The following is a 22,370-nucleotide window of genomic DNA, read 5'->3' as shown; positions in this document are numbered from 1 at the left end:
AGTACAAGCCTTTGGGCACCAGAATCATTTACAGGAATTTCCTTACAGTACTCCATTATGAGGTGAGTAAGTGTGGTGTAACATAACTTCAGTTCAAGTCTAAATTAGTAGCTTCTGGAAAGATACGAATAAAATTGGATACAGTTATGAAAGTACAGATTCTGTACTTAACAGAAGAATTTAACCCATGTTTGATGAGTATGCTCAATGCATTTTAATTTCGAGCAATTATTGCAAATTAAGCCCTGAGCCTACAAAAGCAGCCACGGAACCTCACTGCAGCCAAGGAAATCTCACCCTAAAGAAACATCTTTCAAGATCAGGACTTACATGGTTTGATAAAACAAGCATAACAACCTTTCCAAGACATTGGAGACAAAACGAGAATGCTACCGTTCTTTTGGACAGAAGGACATTCACTTTAGAACTGACTCAGTAGGATAAAAATCTCAAAACTAGAGACCAGTCTGAAAAATTTCAAACTGAAGACTACTTAATTAATTTGTAGTTACGTACAGTAGTATTCACAAATTGTTAAGAGAAGTAGAACTTCAAAACCAAAATTTGAATAGTAATCCTTTCCTTTTTAAGGACTCTGATAATGAAATACTTTTCCTCCCTTACAGACCTGTAATCAGATAATTCATCAAATTTTACCAAATATGATGAAAACATATTTGGTGTCTTACTATTATAAACCTGTCATGGTTTTTGAGTACAGAGTTACCTCTGGAGATGATGGTACACCTGATACCCCAAATTAAGGAAAAAGCTAGAAGAATTTTAGATACTAAAAACAAAAAACTTGTGCTTTGGACTTTAAAACTACTCTTATTAATCTAATGCACAGGAACTATGGCAAATTTGTCAAAATATGACCTTCCTCTCATTCTGTTAGAAGAGCTTCATTCAGCAAATAAGTGGATACTTATATTTTTCACGCTTTGCTGGACTGAATTGCAACACAACTTTGCCAATTGACAATAATTTTGACCAAGTTAATTGTAGTATTTGAGATCGTAACTTCCTTTTCAGAAGTGAAAAAAGGCAGTAAGTTTTCTTAGTCTTCTCGATAACACAAGCATTGGATAAGTATCAAGTATTGTTTTGTTGTGTTTCCTTGTAGCTAGCTTATAATATTGCTTCATTCTCCACTTAATGCACAAAGGGCAAGGATGACAGTAATGGTATGAAACTTTATACACTAAAAATAGCTTTGTTTGGGTTTTTTGGGGATAGAACAATCAAAAGTGTTTTGACAAAACAAGACATTGGCTTGGCAGAATATTCAGTCAGTGACTTCGTAGCTCTTTCCTAATTTACAATTCAGAATTAGCTGTCTCTAGGCCCAAAACAGTGAATACGTTTTAGCATTTATATACTTCATTCTTTACACATCATTGACTACTCAGATAGAAAGGAGGACAAGTTTTATTTCTGTTGAATCTTGCCTGAAGGATATAGCATAAACAGCTGATGCAGATTACTGCTACATCTCCTGTTCATTTGCATCCACCCATTGGCAGATATGCTCCTTGAAAACAGGATTTCTGATCCAGAATTGAAGTCTGCAGTGAAGATTTTATTTGGGATGGCAGTATTTTAGTAAACTCATTTTCACAGTACGTTAGCCCAGACACAGCTTTATGTAAGGTCAATGACCACTAAAATTATTTCGAAGTCTTTTGGTTTTAATACAAATTGTTCAGCAGTTATTGTGGAAGACTTCTGAAAGTGATGTAGAGGGCTTTTTTTTTTTTTTTTTTTCACCTAGACGATCTCTTACAGCCTATGGCCACTGAAAGGAGATGCAATTATATAAAGCAGTGTCCTCTTCCCTCCCCCCCAAAAAAACCCTGCTAGAATAGCACCTACTGATACCATTACTTTTTGATATCAGTCTGTGGCTCTTGTGCAGGCCATGGGCTGTCTAGCTCACAGATGAGGAGCCCATTATTTGCTCAAAGGAAATGCCGAGATGAAGCAGGAAGGAGGCGAAAGTGGCTACTGAAACCCCCTGCTTAAAACCTTACTCAAAATTCAAAGACAGACTAGCCATTCAAGCAGAAGCTGGTATTCCTAGAAATGGGAAAGTACCAAGAAGTTCAGAAAACAGAGGCAGACAGCCGACAGAACAGTGCATGCCAGCTCCACTTAAGAACACAGTGTTGCCTAGCATCTAGAAGTTGCTCTTTCTGCTCACTTCTACCTCCCAAAACCAGAAGAAAACATAACAATCAAACAAAAACTTTATCCTAAAACTTCAGTCCTGGCAAAGACCATTTCCCATTGGCAGTATCATGATTCCTTCTGTATAAAGGGATTTCACGGAGTCTCACAGAGAGAAGTTTTACCCTTCATACAGAAATAATTGCAAAATGCAGGTCAGGAACTGCACGGTCCCAACAGCTAATTTCTTTTCCTCTGACTTTTAACCTATCTAACTTTTGGAGGATAAATCCTCTGGGAAGTTCCTCCTTTTGATCACATCATTGCCAATACCTTACAACATCCCTGATAAGAACTTCAATTTTTCTAGGCAACAACAGTAGGAAAACTACAATGTATCTCCAACATTTGTCATTGTCCAAATTCTAGGAAAGAAAGAAAAAGGAACAAACTGAAATAAATTTTTGTTAAAAAACCTCATCTAGTTATTGCCTATACCAGGAAGTGAAAGGAAAATGTTTACAACATTTATAAACAATTCCAGCTCCCCAGATAACTAACATGTGATTTCATCTCTCTCCAAATTATTTTCTCATGTACTATTGAAATTTCATTTCTGCCTAAGACTCACTGGAGTTTTCAAAGAAAATAGTCATTCAAGGCTGTGGGTCAGCAATCACAATTACTAGTAAGTCAGCAGAGCTGTCAAAAGTATTGAAACAATAACCTCAATTAAAAACTTATCACAGCCACTTTGTGAACAATGGAAACCTGCTAGCTCAGGCCTATTTGTCCATAATGTGAGGAACATTTTTGTCCAGGCTTATTAGCAATCCTTTGCTTGCTAACAAAATGCTCATTTAAAGCTGATACTGCACTCCCATTCAGAGTAGTAAAGCCAGTGAGCTACGCGAGCATAGAACGGCTCCTTAGTTTAAAGGCTCTCCTCCTGGCAGCCTTCTGGCACAGGTAGAGGGAAGCTGGTGAGGTTCTGTTTAGATATGGCAATTCACACTTTCCCAACATAAAAGTTGCAGAATTGCATCCTGATACAGCAGATAGAAAAAGAAGGAAGGGAAAGGTGGAACAGACCCCACATACCAACAGCAGAACATAATCCTCCCTAACCCACAATCAGGTCATTTAAAGATTTAGAGTATAAGTCCCTGCCTTGTTTTCCCTATATATTGCAGCATTCGAGCAAAGTTACCTCATTAACTTGTTTCTTGTCCAAGTGAAAAACTTGACCAGAACTTGTTGAGGCAATTTCTTCATAGACCTTGTAACCAATATGATCCCTATCATCACAGTCTCCAGTCAGTACAAACACTACCTGTATTTAAAAAAAAAAAAAATAAAAAAAAAAAATCATTTGGCACATGGTGCAAACTTCAGGAAAACATGGCAAAGACAGCATTAAGGCATGACAACAAAAAAAGAACTGCATCACATGGCATGGGTTCATATTACTTTGCATGAAGGGCAGCCATATTGCACTCATTACTGATGGAAAAAGTAATGAAGAAAAGGAACAGAAAAAAATCACTTTAGAAGTGATTCTACTTCAGCACTTCTACTTCACAGAATACTGATTTCAGAACAATATAAAAACATCTACATAACTGGTAAGCTGACCAATACATATACTGGCAGAAAGTTCACTTGCACTACTTAATTCACAACATCAAAGAATCTTACCCTTCAATATTGAGAAAACACGGCATCAAATACATAAACCAGCTCAGAATGTAAATCCCCTCTGTACCTGTGATTGTTTCTGTTGAATGAGTTGAAGTACTTCATGGGTAAGTCTATAATCTTTGGATCGTGCATCAGTAAATACATAGATGAAAGAACCAGGAAGAGAAATCTCTAGAGCGATCTTTATTGCCCCAATGCTCATCTCTGGACAGTCTCCACCACCCTGTTCACAATTAGAAGAAAAACAAAGCATTTTTCTAAGAAAAAAGAACATATCAAATAACATTCTTTTGGGACATTCAAGACAGATACTTTCTCAGCTTCTAATAAATTATTCACTTTTTTTAGCCTAAGCATTGTATGGTTTCTGCAGAGTGCTGTCACAGAATCACACTCACAAGCAGTAACTGTAACAATTCCTTAGGGAAAATAAACTCAAAGGAAGGGCTGCGGTTAGTCCAAAAACAGTTGGTGTCATGGTCACACTTATCTTTTCTGGGAGCACCATGTTGTGTTTAGCTCCAGCTCTTGTGACAGCTCCATTTCCTATACTCACACGCTCCCTTACTGGCTGACAATTTAATTGCTCTGGTAGTATCCAGCAGTCATGGGAGGTCATGGTCATAGACGCAGATGGGAAATGATCTCAGCCAAGCAGTGCAGACCTCCAGGAGGACCTTCAGATACCAGAACAGCAAGAACTTGACCTAGACTTCACACTGCGGGGCAGCCAGTGCAGGGAGCTCAGCAGAGGGGGCACAGGTGATGTGCTCCCAGTGACCTGTGTTGCTAAGCAGACAGCTGTGTAGCTGGAGATTTTTCAGACCATGTGTTTAATCAAAATGCTTCCAAGTATGACTTTATTAACTTTATATGAAAGGATGAGTTTCTCTTCCTAAATTAAGAATTAGAGGAAAATACTGTTTAAATAAAAGTTCACTTTAACTTGGATAAAAATTAACTTGGCATATTGAAGACAGAACTTTCCAAAGAGCTGAATACAAACTGTAAAACCTGCCCCTGTAAACAGCAACAGTTCTCTGCACTTTCAAGATTAAATATAAAACTTATTTCTTTTATTTCTACAATCAACATGCCTTCACGCATATTCATATACAAATCTCTACATGCTGGGAAGGAAGAAGAAAAAAAGATAATGCAATTGTTGCATCTATTTTTAATTCTTGAGATGCCATCAGAAATTATGTTTTGAGGTTAAACATTCACACAGACATATAAACCAGAAAACCCCTTGTCTCCCCCAGTCCTTAAGAATTCCATCTGTCCTCAATGAAACATTCATGTCAGTATCAATTTTTAATCTATCAGTATCTTTAATCCCATTTCAAAGGAAGAATATCAATAAACTTCCCATCTATGTTAAAGAATAGATACTTTGCCATTTTTCTGTCTGTAAGTCAGTCCTTTCTAAATGTAGTCTTACTTTTATGGGAAAAGCAAGTGGTAGACTCCAAACTGCCTGAAATGCAAGAGAGACTTCTCCAAAAACTTTTTCGATACACTTCAGAACTTTATCTGGGCAATGCTTATACAATCCTATGGGACAGATCAGTATATACAAGTTATTTCTTTCCTGCTCTTGCAAAACGAATGTCACCTTCAGCAAAAGACTCTTCCACATAAAGCTTTAATTTGTAGGCCAAGACAAAACAATAGTAATTTCTACAGGCACCTACTTAGAATAAGGAAATCTCTATTCCCACTTCAAGTCTGCTAGATTACTGTCTCATATAATATTCTATATGGCAGCATCAATTTTCTACGTATAATAGGAAAACCACTGCTAAGCTTAATGGTTATTCTGAGAACGAGCATGAATTTATTTATTTTCATAATGTAGAAGAGGGGTACTCTCAAAAGGCAGTTAGGTAGAACTACAAAACAAAAAAGTATTAGCTCTATTAAAAAAAAAAAAAAAAAGAAAAAATTTTACTTTAAATGTTTCCTGTCTTTCTCTCCAAATTGCAATTAAGTATGGTTACAATTACCTTGGGAAGTTTTCTGGAAAGACAGAGGTGAGTAAGGCTCAGCAAGTCTTATTTTCCATTCAGTTTGGACAGGCACACAGAAATGTAGGTTGTTGGCTCAGCTCATCTGTACTATTCACATTTCTTAGGTCTAAAATTAGTATCTATATAACTATTTACTTAAGTGGTATTGTATTCACTTACAAAAGCATAAATTTATTATCTGATTTAAAAAGTGTTATCAACCACTCTTACAGAAAACTATTTTCATTAAGTTGTCATTTTTACACTGAGAAATACTCAAATAAGGCCTTTTCATAACTTGATGCAAGTGTATCGGCATCTGTATCATAGGATCATTTAACACTCAAACTATGTGAATATACTTTAAATCTTGTCTATAGGAAAATCTTTTAAGTATATTGCTTATGCAAATAAGTATCCATTGTGAAAACTGTATTTAATACGAGAATACACAAAAAATCTGGTTAACGCTTAAAAAAAAGCCACTAAGAATCCACAGCTGCCCAAGTACAAGTTATTGTCATGCTGTCCAGAAGAATGATTCACAGTTAATTACAGATGAAACACAGGCAAAATAGGATAAACTTATGAGATGTCAAAGGAATACTTCCTTTATCACTTTGAATGTAAAAGGAACAGGTCCTAGTTTCTTCAGTGAAATGTATACAGACCAATTTTTACCTGATGTCAAATGCCAGTCAAAAGCCTATTTCTAATGTCATGTACGGACCCTCCAATCGTTCTAGGACCAGATGGAATTTTTTGGAGAACAAGAGCTGAGCTTACCCTGATGTCCAGGGAGAACAAGTTTTGCAATATTCCTGGAGAGCATATTTTGATCTAATACCTTTTACACATAAGAGTCCTTAAAATAATTTATCTTCGCCTTAATTTTAGCTTTGTGCATTAATGAGAATATTTGCCCTACACCCTTTTTCAAAATGAACCTACCTTAAAATTTCCCCTACCTCCACAATATTCATTCTTGCATATTTTAACTGCCTTTCTAGGAAAAATACTAATAACAAACATGTAGGAATTGCTCACGTTTTCTGTGAGAACCACTTCAAGATGCCCTATCAGTCCTACTCTAATCACTTTTTTTAATTTATTTTTTGGCCCTTCACCAATATAATGAATGAAGGCAAGTCAGTAAAAGTCATAATTTAGCTGAATAAGGACATCTTGAAAGTAATTACAAAATATGCAATCAATCAGGATTAAAGAAAGAAATCTTATCTTAAATTCATTAGACAGAGACTTTTAAACAACTTGCTTGTAAATGAAGAGTTTTAAATTCCCAAAAGCTTCATCTAAATCATATACTTTTTAAAAATAGCTGCAATTATTTTCCAGTATAGCTATTTTTAAAAAAAAAGTAAAGACTGGAAGGATTTTTAAAGTTTAAATTTCCCTATGAAGGAGAAAAGCATAATGGCTGGCATTTTCTGCCTCCTTGAAGATTTACTATTGTTTTCTCTGAATTTCAATCTTTCTGCCAACTTTTAAACTACTTATTCTTCCCAAACTAGTGCTATTGGCTTTCAAACAATCTTTTATTACAGGGATTACACCATGTGCCAGTTTCTAAGGGAGGGTCTGTCTGGCATTACTGACTCCAGCAAGGTTCTCCACAGGTCAGAAGCAATTAGCTTGATTAAAAGACAAGACAATAGGATCATACTTTCTTTCATTAAGGGTAACTCCATTCCAATACTTCCCTTTCTTTCCATCACCCAATCCAGATGTCATTTGTAGTTTATTCACACCCAGGGAAAGTCCACCAAGGGAGACATACGGGTGTGCTAGTTCAGAAACTGCCACTTGTCTCCTAAGCACAGCTACAGAAGCAATTCAACAGGGTTTGCATAGAGTCAACCTGATGCCTTTAAATCAGTAGGTGCTAAGGAACACATGGCAGGGGAGGCACTACCTAAGTAATACTTGATGGGTCTCACAGTCCTTTCGTACCTAAATTAGTTAAAGCTAATGAAGGGGTTTCATGGAAATAAGTTCCAGAACACAGTACAACACTTTATAAGTGTCTGTGAACAAGTGGCAGGACTAACGAAGATGCAAAATAAATGTTAGCATTATCTAACTATTCTTTCTTCTGTCATTGAACTGAGTCCCCTTACAATGATGTAAACTAAGACAACGTAATTAATCATAATCATAAATTAAGATGTCCAGAGAACAGGAAGACAACAGTTTGTGCAGGTAAAATGACAGAAATAGATGGCCTACATCCTGATGAAGCACTGTAGCAGAAACATCAACACAAGAGGAAAGATCAGAGGAAGGAAACAGGGCCTTTGCTACAACCACATAGAGAACGAACAAGTTACTCACCTGAACATAAAGTTCCCTGAGTTCAAATTGAAATTTCTTGGGATCTGTGGTTATTGTCACTGGACCAATTTCTAGGATGAAAAAAATTGGAAAGTATGAGGAAAACAAAGTTATCAAAATACAACCTCAATTGAAGAGCTAACTGTTTCAGATTCATAAAAATCTGGTAGGAAAAAACAAATTAAAAGCAGTTAATAGAAAGGAATAATTGAGAATTATATACCCAGCACTGAAATTTATGATTCTAAATCTAGTAACTCTAATATCATTCCAGTATTACCAACTTCTAGGTGTCTTAAACATTTATAGGCACATAAAGCATTCTGTGTTGTTTCTCACATTTAGTTTTGACCAATCATTTAATTGCTCTTAGTAATCAGAAGGGAATAAAAAATCCCCCAAACAAATGTGGCTGCACCAAAATATAATGTATTTTCCCAGAAACAGTTGTATAGGTAAACGTGAAGGAGAGGCCTCTCTAAACAGAATATACATACAAGCTTCACTGACTGATATAAAAAAAAAAAAAAAAAAAAAAAAAAAGAACCACATCTCTTGCCTGAAAAAACATGTACCCTCTAGCTGGAAAAGCCTGGTGTGAGCCCAATGCCCAACCTCAGCGTATCTAGCAGCATTTGCCAGAAAGAACTGAAGCAGAATCAACTTCATTTGTGGTGTTTGCCGTGTCTTTGTATATTGAGAAACAGCAGGACATCAAACTGAAGTCTACCAGGCTGCGGACTGGTGTGTGTGAGTAACAGCAGCACATATTTGAGCGTTTCCCAATCACACTAGCTGTACCACAAGCCTCCCTCTGCCCCTTCAACAATTGCCTTCCTAATTGGTATCAAATGTGACTCTAACCAGCTGTTCTCCTATGGCTGTGATTTCCTGACAGTTTACCTTAATCTGTCTTGGCACTTGTGCACTTCATTCTTTCCCTGTCTTGGGCAGCCATTGCTGCCCTGTCCTCGCGCCAGTAACAGCATTCATCTAGCTCAGCAGGCTGGTTCAGGGTGCTAAGCCAAAAATAAATAAATAAATAGACAGGCACAAGAAGAAAAAAGTGAATAGATTTCTGCTAGTTCAGTGCCCCAAACCACTCAGAGATCAGCTGAGTACCAGCATATAAAATGGGGTACAATTATGCAGTCAGGGTGAAAGAAAAGCATGAAACTGCAGTGGTGCCAACCTAATGCAGCTGTAGCTTACATGCAAGTGCTGCCTCAACAGACCATACAGCGCTTTCCAAGCTCTGTAAAAGTTAGTATGTACTTATCTTCCATATAATCTAGACATTTTTCTTTTTTAAACAGTCCAAAGTTTTATTTCACTGGTGTTTCAACAACAGCCACGACTAAAGTCTACTATAATCTCACGCGCGTTTGTTTGGGGGGCTCTATTTATGAGTTCCTTTTGCTAAGCGTAGGTTTTAATTTGTTTGAAAGTCACCCAAGAGATAACACAAAACCTCTCCTAGAACATTAAACTGTCTTAAGGGGAGGTTTTTTGTATGGCTTTGATTTGTGCCATCTATTTGTGAATGTTACTTACTAAAATGCTACGCTACCATCAAAAGAGCCATTATAAGGACTCGCTGTTCCTCCACATACTTCATCCTGCCATGCTCCCGCTCTTACCACTCCACCTGGTACCAGCCTCCTTTGGGTATTCTCTAAAGCAAATGCCTATAATAAAGCTACCTCCAAATTGTTTTGCTTCAAATCTATTCCCTGCCAACCATTGTTCTAAAGCATATAATAGAATGGGTTTTATACATATAGTAAAACCACTAGCTCCATTATTCCCCCACAGTTGAGGGATTACATTTTTCAATTCTAGAGCAGTAAATCCTTTGGAAAGGCTTTCTTTCCCTGTAAAATAAAGATCTGAAAAGCAGCATTACTTCAGCTAAGCTAAAACAGCACATCCAGTTTAGATGGGATAAGAATTTTGCCTTGTTTCTCCGCAGGCAGCAAGGGCTCGCTCCAGCAGCACACGCAGATGCCAAGCCCGAGGCCTTGCCAGCACGCCACAGGATCACGCCAAGGCTCTGGCCGCCCTCTGGTGTGAGCTCAGTAAAGAGCAGATCTTTGAAATGGCACCTAGATCAGAGGTTAGAAAGGGAGCATGGCCTAGTCAGCATCAAGTAAGAGAGTTATCTACCGTCAGGACAGAACCGAGAACTTCACAGGAGCCATGCAGAGGGCGGATCTCCCTAGTCAATTCTGCAACCAAGGCCAGAGTTCAGCTGCTTCCCCTGAAGCCAAGCAAGTCCCCAGAAAGGAGTGAATAGGATCATTCACATCTTCAGTAATAATGATCTCCTCTAAGGGACAAACAGTGGCAATATGAATGACAGACACTCCCAATATAAGACAGCAACCATGTCTCTCTACATCAGCTCTTATCTGAGGGCCATCAGGAATATTTCCTTCCAATTGTAAGCAATGATGCTAGTACTTCATGTAAACCTACAGCTACAGTCAGTTTGCCAACACTAAACTAATCGATTACCGATACAGAAGGCATCTGGAATGGCAATAACCATCCAACTCTGGGCTGGCACTGCTTCCCCCATCCACATGATCTGATCTTCTCTCAGTTGTATGAAGGTTATTCAGTACTCTTCACATGTAGCTTACAAGCCCACCATTCTAGGTCTACACAGTGGTGTGACTGATTCTCACCATCTGAATGCTCGCCAACTCGTACCAAAAACCCAGCATCTACTGTCTTTCACATGCTGTCGTGCCACCAGCTTATGTGACCTGCTTGCAAAAAAAGCTGAAATAGCCTTCGCCAAGTTAATTTTTTTATCCTCATTCTGCTACCTCAAAGTGCAACCCAAGCAACACCATTTCATCAGTGCAGGTAAACACAGGCCTTCAAAACGGTCAGAATGGATAAAAGTGAGAAGACATTACTAGAAGTACATTAAGTTTACTTGCCAGCTTGAAACTATTTCCAAAAAAAGACTTTGGGAAAGAACTGCAAGTTGTCTCACAAAGCACCACAGAAAGTTCTTAAGGAAGGTTAGATTACTGATATGGGAAGAACCTCAAAAACTGTAAAGTCTAAATCAAGTTGCAGTCGTCAATTTGGACGTGGCTCTGTAGAACGAATGCACAGAGGCAGGTGTGAAACACCAGTGCCTGTGCAATGCTACACTACAGCACTGTTAAAGAATTATATAGATCATGATGGAGAATTGTTCTTAGCATTTTGAAGACGCTAACTGTGAAGCATGAGTTGAGGCAGAGTTTCTGAAGGAACTTAAAGGGTTTTACAGGTTTACAGTAGCACGCTGTAAAAGTCCACCTCGTATAAGAGCTTTCATCTAAACAGCTGAAACGCTTTGTGGCATTAAACTAAGGGAAGACATCAAAAAAAAGCATACAGTCAAGTTAAAAGAAAATAGTAAACATTTAAAAAGAAAGAGACCAACGTTTCAGTACTCAAAATAGGTTTTGGTGTCTGAGAAAAGCAGTGAAGGCACAACTTTGCTCTTTTGTGCATCTTTAATGGTACACATATAGCCAGTCAACTCAGGTCTAATTGCACGTTTATCCACATCCATAATTGCCCCAAGTCTCAATAACTGCATGCAGAAGCCAAGCACCCAAGTCAGGCATTCCTCAAATCAAGCATAGTTACAAATGTATCATTCTAAATACAAAATATTTACTCAGAAACTAGATCCTGCAAACAAGCCAAGTAAAAGCAGAAGAAAAAACCCTTTTTTTTTTTTTAAACTTCATTAGTTCTTTAGGCAAAGATCAACACATGAAATATTCTAACAGAATATGTCCTTTCTGATGCTGAACGATGAATCCATTTTTAGGCACTGATATTGAAATATTTGAGACTAGTGTGTTACAGAGGTCTCCGAGGGTGGTAAAACACTGGAATAGGTTCCCCAGAATGGTGGTAGATGCCCCATCCCTGGAATCATTCAAGGTCTGGCTGGACGGGACTCTGAGCGACCAGATCTAGTTGAAGATGTCCCTGCTTATTGCAGGGGGGTTGGGCTAGATAACCATTAAAGGTCCCTTCCAACCCAAACCATTCTGTGATTCTACTCCAAAGCTGTCCCTGGTCCTCTAGAAGTGATTGTGCAAGAGGTGAAAAACCCGATACAGACACAGCAAGACGGCGTGTCTTTCTTAGGCGGCAACTAAACTCTGATCTCTAAAGTACAATGTAAATGTCAGTTCTTTCAAACTGACTTAATATCGCACACATGCATAAAACTGATAACATCGGAAAAGAAACATTTTAAAGGAATGGTTGCACATTACTGAACAAAGCCTTGACTTCCTAAACTGAATCAGAAAACTTGATGTACCCACTATGGTGTTAGAGCTTGTACCTAAGCAATTCAAGAAATATGACAACATCAAATTGAGTACCAGTCCATTTGACAGAGATTAAGAGGCTTGGTTTTTACCAAAGTTGCCCCAGGAAGGATCATCTCCTTTGTAAATAAGTAGAGAAGTCCCTAGCAACCTGAGAAACTGGCCATTCTGATAGGTGCTGATGTTTTTCCTTTACTTTCTTCCACATCTCAAATGGCTGCATGTTTATATACAAGCCGAACAGCAAGCACATTGGGAAAACCACAAATTACCCAATGACACACAATCACACATAATTGCTGCTGAGAGCGATTGCAAATTTGGCACTCCCTTAATCCTGACCACATAAGACATCTGCACCAAATATCTGTTTCGGACAGCTGATTGTGTTAGGAGATCTGGCAAAGGAATATGGAAGCCATTTCCCTAGCTCTCATCAACTCAGAACACTAAATTTGTTTGTTCTGGAAGAAAAAAAGAAAAAAGCTCTAATTGATACTTGGTAGCTGAAGGAATTTCGGCAGAGATGCTAAGTCCTGTGGAGCGCTCTCACCCACAGAATTCCTTCTTCTAATTCAGAGCAAGGACATTTCCCTGATGCAAAACTATACCCAGGATTAAAAAACAAAACAAACCATACCCCCCCCAAATAAACACCACACCTTTGGCTACTTCCGAAGAACAAATAAACCTCAGAACTAGTACACTACAAATGAGAAAAAAAAAAAAAAAAAAAAAAAACAGAAAAAAAGCACCAAAAAACCACCACACAACAGCAACAAAACCCTGATATTTTAATAACAAATTGTGGCGGGTTGACCCTGGATGGACACCAGGTGCCCCACCAAAGCTGCTCTATCACTCCCCCTCCTTGACTGGACAGGGGAGAGAAAATATAACGAAAGGCTCATGGGTCAAGATAAGGACAGGGAGAGATCTCTCACCAACTACCATCACAGGCAAAACAGACTCAACTTGAGGAAATTAGCTTAATTTATTACCAATCCAATCAGAGTGAGGTAATGAGAAAATAAAAACTAAATTTTAAAACACCTTTCTCCCACCCCTCTCTTCTTCCCAGGCTTAACTTCATTCCCGATTACTCTACCTCTTTCTCCCCAGCAGCACAGGGGGACAGGGAATGGGGGTTGCAGTCGGTTATCACACGTTGCTTCTGCCGCTCCTTCCTCCTCAGGGGGAGGACTCCTCACACTCTTCCCCTGCTCCAGCGTGGGTCCACAAAAAAAATCATTTTCAGAGTCGCATAAGATCACTACATCTTCATCAGAAAGTTGCATTTACAACGCAATCACTGTTTTCACCATTCACTGTACATTAAGCATCATGATTCAAGTGAAACAGTATGAATAAGAATTTACAGGTCACACTATGCAAATGAGTTATTCATATCTTCAGGCTGTCAAATAAATGTCTTATTTTCACACACTTTTGGGAGATTCTGATTTACTGGGATCACTGAAAATGCACGTATGGCAAAGGGCCAGGACTGGGGGGGAAGAAGGAAAGATTTTTGATGATGCGAATGGGAATTAGGTAATCCAGTGGAGGCACCCTAGCATACATTTTTAACATATGTCAGGACTTACCTTTTGAGATATGTATGTCTGATGGCGGGGAAAAAATAAAAATCACATGCTGGGCATGGTTACATACATTCATCTCATGATCAGTGCCAGCTTAAGCAGTTCTCATCTTGCCTTTCCATCTGAGTGCTGCTTCCCAGCTATGGCATTTTTGACAGTTTTTGAGATCAGAAGACTAATATGGGTTTCATATATACATACACACCCCTGCCTGCCCATATTTTATTTAGATATATTAAAAAATTAAAACGTTTGTAGCAGATCTGTCTTCCAGTCGTTTCCTGTACACGCTCTCAAGTACTTCTACCACCACAAGTGAAGAGATGATAAAGGATTGAGAATGATCAGCTGGGACAGCTAAAATGCCTACGCCAGGACTGCTGCCAAAAGAAATTGGTGCACAATTATTCTGTAACAGCTGTTTACTAACAGTGCTAAGCATTGAGCTTTATGTGATTTAATGCTCTCTTCTCAAGCTTCCTTTTCTGTGTCCAATTCATTGTAAAGCTCTGCTTATAATTCTTCTGAAGACCTTTAGGAGTAGCTACCTGCCGAGGATTAGGAAAATAAGAATAATGACAGTTACTCTAAACCAGCCTCCAGCCAGCTGTCTGTCCTAAGGGCACATAAGCAGAAACCTTTAATTTCCTAACAGCAAATTGGGTCCTATACATCAGGACCTCACACCACTGCAGATCACTCATGAGCTGCCATCAGAAATGTTCCACAGTGCTCTGTTGTCCTTTCCAATACCAGAGTATGACATCACAGGTACAACTAAATAAAAGAAAAATACTTTTAATTGCCATCTCAAATTATAGTGAACATTTTTATTCCTCAAACAGCTGAAAAACATACTTAGACAGAATGAGAAGAATTACTGTTTTAACCATTACTGCAATTAAAATGCTGCTCCACTTCTAACCGATTACAATTTTCTGTAGTAGGCTACTAAACCCAAGCAGTGGATTCTGAAAATGAGCTAGACGAGTATTACTAACCACCACCTAGGAAAAAAAGCCCCAAACTTATAGCCTTCTACTTCATGCTCTGAAGTGAAGGACACCTTCAACTCACATTAAAGATGATGGGAGCTGTGTGGATAAATGCCTGGCTGAATTCTTCCAGAAGCACAAGCAGCATTGGCGATGCCTACAATCACGAGTCCCCCAAGGCTAACGCACACCCCACTGGAAAGACCCTCCCAATGGACTCAGGGAGCACTGGAGTAAGCCAAGATGCTTAGCACTGGAACATGTAATAAGCTATTTAAAGTTTCTTCCTAAATGATATTCCCTCATGACTGGAGTTACTTCTAGCTTTCAGACTCTAACCTGGGTATAATTAAATTTTTAAAGAGGCCAAGATCTGCAGTGAGCAACTTTTACCAGATTCTTAACCAGACAGAAAAAAAGCCAAACACACACAGCAAGCTCACATGTTTCCTTAATGCAGTCACTTTTATTTTTTTTAAATAGTTTTTTCAGCCGCATGACTTATGACTATTAACTTTAATATGCAAACTTCAGCTTAAGATGACAACTGACTGGAAGGAGTCAGACTGCACATGGAGTTTGTCTTTAGTTGGCTATTCAAATAGTCCATGCAAACTGCAAAGCACTGCTAAGGTGCCTAACAGAGCATTAGTGGAGCATTATGAAGCTCCATCCTCATGGATGGCAATGGCCATCACCCTTGTACATCGAATTCTTCACCCATCATCTCAGGGCAGTAGCCAAAGCCTCGATGAAACTTAGAGATCAGAAACTTAACAGAAATTTTAGTAAAAATGTGCCTTAGTAAGTAGCATATTTGTATTGTTATTTCCCATTGTTATAACATTTATGGGCCTGTGTCTCCTTTTAAGAAAGGAAAATAACAATGGTAAAGAAAGGGCATTATGTACGTTTACATTTCTTAGAAAAGTAAAGAAAAGCTAGCTTGGAGACCTACAGTGGATAAAAATCTAATATTATCATCTTTTGTCTACTGCAACCAGCACTAAGTTTAGCTTATGGGCCTCAAATGCAGTTGGTCTAAAAGTTATTAACCACAAGTATAACAAATAATAAAAATCAGGTGCTGATTTGCCTAGTACAATAACAACCAGCACACTCTTAACTCTTCCTTCTAAGAACTACAGTCATAAACCACAGGATGTGCAGAGTAACCTCTTCTACCCAGAGACCTTTAAAATAAGTCTAGGTTTGCTACAAATTCTCTCTTAAATGGATGATGCACAAGACAGGCTTAGAGCCTCTCAAGCCCCTAGCACGGGTGGCACATCATACTCACTGTGGAACCACTGATAGAAAATCTGCTCCCTCGGGCTGGAAATAAGAAAAACCAAGCCTGAATTAAATAGGTCTACAGGTTGATTTCTGTTCTGAGAAAATAATTTATTTGAACAGCCCCTCTGCTTCCACTAGTAGGTCAGAAGTTTTTGCCTCTTATTTGTGCACCAGCAATAGACAAAGAGACCAGAAAACTTGACTCCATGTGGTTAAAATGTAAAAGTAATGCCAGTGGCTATTAAATGTCCCAGATGTAAAAAGATTGACATGACATAAGGTTTTTTTTCCTTTCTGGGGACACACGGACATACAGAATCCTGGCATCTGCAGGAGATCCCCTTCCTCCTCCCTTCCCTTGGTTCTTTGAACAGCGCTGGAGGTCTGTTCTCATCAGGAGGCCAGCAGCCATCATTTCTGAAATGGCTTTGGCTGTCTCTAGCCAGCTCTCAATGGATGATTGCCCAAATCACAAAAAACACAGCCACAGCTGGCAACTTGGCTGACAGTCCCTAAGGGAGGCCAAAGGACTGGAAGAGCTATGGAGATTATGCGAGTCTCTTACAACTAGGTGGTCCCCCACATTCAAGGCTTGAGCCATCCCAGTGAACTAACTACATACAGAACTGCGGCCCATGCTCTTATGCATCTCTTCTGTGCACAGAGGGTTTCAGTTTTATGCTTGTCCATCCAGTACTGCCAAGAGTGCAGAAGTTCATATTGTTTCTTTTCTTTTCTAACAAGACAAAGCACCAGCAGACACACACAAAAAAAAAAAAAAGCGTTTGTTGACACTATACAGCATGCAAGCTTTGACTGACTAAACTTGCTTTCCTCAGTCTACAGTAAAGAATAAACAGCTGATAAGAACTACAACGACAGCTTCCTTACTGTACAGCATGGGGGCAGCAATCAGTTCCCGAAGCTGGCCCACGCTCTTAGTTCACACTGAACATCTGAAAAGGTCATCAGATTACTTTCTGTTTTTGTTTATTTCCCCTTGTTAACAACAATCTGAACTGAGTAAAATCCAGTTCATAATGCTCTTTAAATTCTTTCTCCAGACTGAACTCCAGTTCAGTCCAGGTCTATTTCTGTCTCATCTCTTGGTCTGTGTATTTTGGCAATACTTTCAACACTTGTAACAGCACTGGATAAAGAACTTACACTGAAGAATAGGGCAGGAATGAATATAACTACAAATTTTACAGTGCTGTTTTGTGATTAATAACCTTAACATGTTGAAGTCAAATCAAATACAATTTAAAACTCCATTTTTAAATTCAAAATTTATATTTGGTATTGCATTACAAAATGAACATATTTACTACAACATCTAGCAACGATTCATTTTGAGCTGCTGCCCACACCACTGGCTGCGCTGCTGCCAGCTAGGAATAGCTGAGCTCCACCGTCGGGAGCCTCTTGGCACTGCAGGTTACTGCAAGCTCGCCCATAAGGCTCCTTCTCTTTCTTCACTGAACTGTGGTTCCTACCGTGTCCCCAAATCTATCTCACCATAGGAGGGGTCCATAGGCCAGCTGGCAAAAAACAAAACAGAACAACCAAACAAATCACAGCTTCTTTTATTTTTCCAGACTAGATGAATCCAATTACAAAGTCTAATTAAAAGCCTCTGCTTCTCGGAAGATTATATTTGCAGATTACTTCCTTCAAAGAAACTTGGAAGATCCTTGGAGAGGGCTACTTTACTCAAGCCAAGTCAGCTTTTTGATCATGAGACTTGATCAACACTGAAAAAGCAACTGGCTCTTTCCTGCTGAAACCGCAGCCACATTGCTTTCATGAAGGATATGAAATTACTAACGCATTCAGCACCCACATCTATATAAAAACAGACCACGTAAGCAAATAAAGTTACCAACAGCAACTTGAGCATCCTGAGACCAGGACAACTCAGTCCATGATGATGATAAATACGCTATATTCACACTACGTAGCATATAGCGATATCCCAAGTCAGGAACAGTACTCAACGTGTGTAATTACTGCCCAGTTATTAATAAACTAGGAGTCAATGTTTTCTTGAAGGAGCCATTCTCCTAATAAGCTTTATGGAGACTACAGCACTAATCAGTTGGTGCTTAAAACTGTCAAGAGACCACGGAAACAAGGACTTTCTGGAATAAGTTATCATATTAGTCCTATGCTGTTCTTTAACAGGCTCGTGTTCTTGTAATGCCCTCACGTGGTAAAAGATAATTTAAAAAAAAACAAACCAAAAACATAGATGGAATATGGTGTATCATATTTAAATGGGTCTGTTGGGGTTTCTTTGACAAGAGGGAGTTACATGACCTGGGACAAAACAGGTTTTTGCCTCCATAGAAAGATAAGAGAAACACAAAAAAGTAAAGACTGACCTAAAATTCCTTCAGATGCCAGACACAATCCTTGAAAAGTTATTTAAATAAATTTTGCTCTGAAAATTATCAGCAAACCACATAATTAGTCAATTAGCCCTAAACAAAGAAAAACAATAATAATGAGACTCTAGCCACAGACCTACCTACCCTTGGATAATTAAAAACACCACTAAATAAATTTTCCTCACTTTTCATACCAAGCCACCTGTCTCTCAAAAGAACACAAAGAAGAAAAAATTCTTTTAGAAAATTCTAGAATATAAACAAGCTTCCATGAGATAACATCCTCTGTGTGTGCATGTATATGCACATACTTATATGTGCATGAACATCATCATTTCAATACTATAAAATGCTTTATGATATATCAAGTTGCCATCCTTTGAGAATGGAGATTTCCAAGCATAACAAAAAAAGTAATCTGAGACCAGCTGCTAGGACAGAAGATGTGTCATATTAAGTACAAAACTCCTAGTATTCTGCATATGAGCCTACTCTGTACCAAAAATTTTCTTTTTTTCCTTTTAGTATTAAGAATGCATCTGCTTTCTTTTTAAGTCAATAACAGAGGTTTTTATTGATTTCAGTTAGCACAGGCCCCAGCTCCCCTCTAAGTATTACACTATAAAATGAATTGCTAAAGGATTACCAGTGTAAAACCATTAGAAACCCAAACCGTTTGCTTTTAGCCATTATAACTGCAAATTCAAATCCCCATGCATCATTCTAGATAAACGTCCACTTCGCAAAACTAATCCACATGAAGCTGACAGAACATGGAATTTTACGGCAGATAACACTGTACATACTGATTATTCACTCTGACAATATTCAGTTGTGAATATTACCCCCAGGGCTCTAATGATGGTTCAATGTTGCCTCGAGTACTGCTGTGAATAAAGAAGCATCAATTAATTTGTTATGTTAAAGTGTCTACTCAAAGATTCTAGAAAAAGGTCAGTTACTGGTGTACCAGCTTCAAGTTAATTTTTTGGTCCTTTTAGCAATCTATTCTTAACATTAACAGTAAAGACTTTGTAAATAGTTCATTTTCTATTTCTACTTAACAGACACTTTTCGTACTCCTGGTGAGGCTCTGTTTGATAGGCTGGACCAGTTGATCTTTCAAGGTCCCTTCAAACCTGGGCTGTTGTAGGATTCTATTGCACAAGAAAGTGATGGGAAAAAGCTGCAGAAGCCACGACTGCAAAATTGCTTATCTGATAAAGCCAATCTGGGCAGAAGAGGATACTGAAACATTTTAGCTCTATTTGTAAAAAAAAACATGGTTTGGATTTAGATGTCAATTTAAAAAGAAAGATATAGCAAGTTTTTCATGGCCAGATAAGCCTCTCAATACCTTCATTAGACCACTGTTTACTTTGGTAACTGGAGAGTCAGCTGGAAGCAGCTCTTTCCCATCCCTTAACTTTTGCCTGTATCATTTGTAATTGTGTAATTTTCTAAAAGGCACCAACAAAAACATTTTTAAGCAGCAGAAATTATTCAGTAAGGGATAAACTTATGGCAGAACCATAGGGAACCAAGACCTTGAAAAAACTTGAATGGCCACCACAACCCCAAGGAGAGGAGAAAGGAGTCACGCGGCCAGGCTGAGGAGCTTCTCCAAGGCTGCCAGAATAGCTTGGCGGTGACAATGTTCTTATGTGTCTCCTTCCTTTCTGTGGTCCAAACCAGTGAAAACGCCTTGCAGTGTGGCTTCTGGTTCTTCCCAGCTCTCACTCTGGAACAGCAGCACACACAGGCCTCCATGGCAGCAGTGCAGGCTATACGGAGGAGGACCAGCCACATAATCAACTCTCCTAACTGGCACAATGCAGTCCCCATAAGTTTTGCTGCTGGGAGTCATTTAACAACCACATGGGAAGTAACAAAATGTTCTTCTCCCCACTCTGTAGCATTGCACTTACTTTATTCTTTGAATCTGGGGGAGGAATCAAAACCCAGAACTTGCCCCCACAGTAGTCACACAATTAATCTCTGAGAATATTTGTTAAATAAATCCTGTTACACACAAGTCTCCAATTCTGACTGTGCTGCCAAGGATTTGGCTGCAAGCCAGACATGTTTACTTATCACTTTGGAAAGAGAATCTGCAAATCCACTGACCCTATGTAAGCTCCATGGTACGTAAACAATCCCCCAATTCATGCCTGCATCATTTCTGCTGACAGTCATTTGGTGTATAAAATTGAGATCTCAGACAGCCAGCAAAACACCTTATAATATAACAACATAATTTTAAAAATCAACTGAGAAAAGACTAGAAAAGAACCAAAGCTGGAAGAGAGTCATGCACTCATTCAGAAAGCACCAATTTCTGTTTGCTTTTCCAGCTGTGAAACAGCAGCTCTGGGGTTTCATCACCAACAGCTCAGCCATGCACACAGAGCAAATCACACAGGGAACTGGAGGCAGCAGCTATTGAGCCATCTCAGTGTGAAATAGCTCCACTTGGGAGTCAGCATCCTAAAAGTTCATCAGTCACTTTCTTCCTCATCCTTCAGACTCTACCTAAAATCTCTTGGGCATGAGAAGTTTTTCAAATACATGATGCTGCCCTACTAGGCTGAAGGATGTTGCAGGTGTCTCCACAGAAAAGATACAAACACAAGGATTTCAAAATTGCATGGATTAAAGTTGAATAGACTATCAATGTTTGGACTCCACAGCAGAAAAATAAACTCTCAGCTTTACCTGTTACCCCTTCCCACCCTCTGAACAGGTAAAGCAAGAGCCTTTGCTAACCACTAGTAGCAGTACAGTGCAATGTCTTCACTCCCTGTATAAGCAGCTACCAACTCAAGCAGGCAGCCAAATCTGCAGGTTTGGCTCAGGATAAACTCAGAATTAAGCCATCAAAAGTGTTTTACAAGAAACTAGTTTTAAGGCCACAAAGCACAGCTCACAAAAATAACACAGACACATCTAGATTACAGGGCCTGGCCCTGCCACTTGGCCTGCGGTAATACTGAGATGCCACCTGTGAGTCCCAGAAGTGGCATTTGTTTCTTTTCACTGGCAGCTCGCTCACAAAGACACTGCCTTTTTGCCAACTCTTCTATGCAAGCAATAACTCTAGGCAGCTCATTACAGCAAGATACACGAGAGCTTAACTGGGTAGCTACTAATCCATCTAGATTTACCCACGCTTATCTACACACCACAGTTCAGTGCAATTGGCTGCGGTTAGCAGCCTCGGCAGGAGCAGAATCACGTTCTGTGCAGATTTCTATCGCCCCGTTGCAAGGGCTCGTTGCCCTGACACTGACCGCAGGGAACATGACATTGCGTATCCAAGCGTGCAGTGGGATGCGTCAACAGAACAGGTTAATAGCCATAGGAAAGCTGTTTCATGGCTTTGGGAGAAGAAAAAGGAAAAGTCATAAGAATATTTCTGCTCTTGATGCAGGTTTGAGTGTTTAATAGTTTTTAGGAAGCTGTGGAAGAGAGGGAAACATTAAATATTACCTGT

General features: G+C 39.0%; 1 protein-coding gene across 4 annotated transcripts in view; it reads right to left on the bottom strand.

Annotated features, from left to right (window-relative positions):
- Positions 1 to 22,370, bottom strand: part of HMCN1 (hemicentin 1) — a 207,033-nt gene that overhangs the window by 165,268 nt on the left and 19,395 nt on the right. For all 4 annotated transcript variants that reach the window (XM_087733811.1, XM_087733813.1, XM_087733812.1 and 1 more), the window contains exons 2-4: positions 8,235 to 8,305; positions 3,935 to 4,093; positions 3,380 to 3,502 (exon numbers count right to left, since the gene is read on the bottom strand). In XM_087733811.1, the coding sequence (XP_087589937.1) occupies positions 3,380 to 3,502; positions 3,935 to 4,093; positions 8,235 to 8,305 (353 nt within the window). The remainder of the gene's footprint in view (positions 1 to 3,379; positions 3,503 to 3,934; positions 4,094 to 8,234; positions 8,306 to 22,370) is intronic.

This window comes from Nipponia nippon, unplaced genomic scaffold, assembly GCF_047370975.1.
Source record: "Nipponia nippon isolate SJK-2023a ecotype South Korea unplaced genomic scaffold, ASM4737097v1 scaffold_5, whole genome shotgun sequence".
NCBI classification, from domain to species: Eukaryota; Metazoa; Chordata; class Aves; order Pelecaniformes; family Threskiornithidae; genus Nipponia; species Nipponia nippon.
This window is presented reverse-complemented; position numbering and strand designations above follow the sequence as displayed.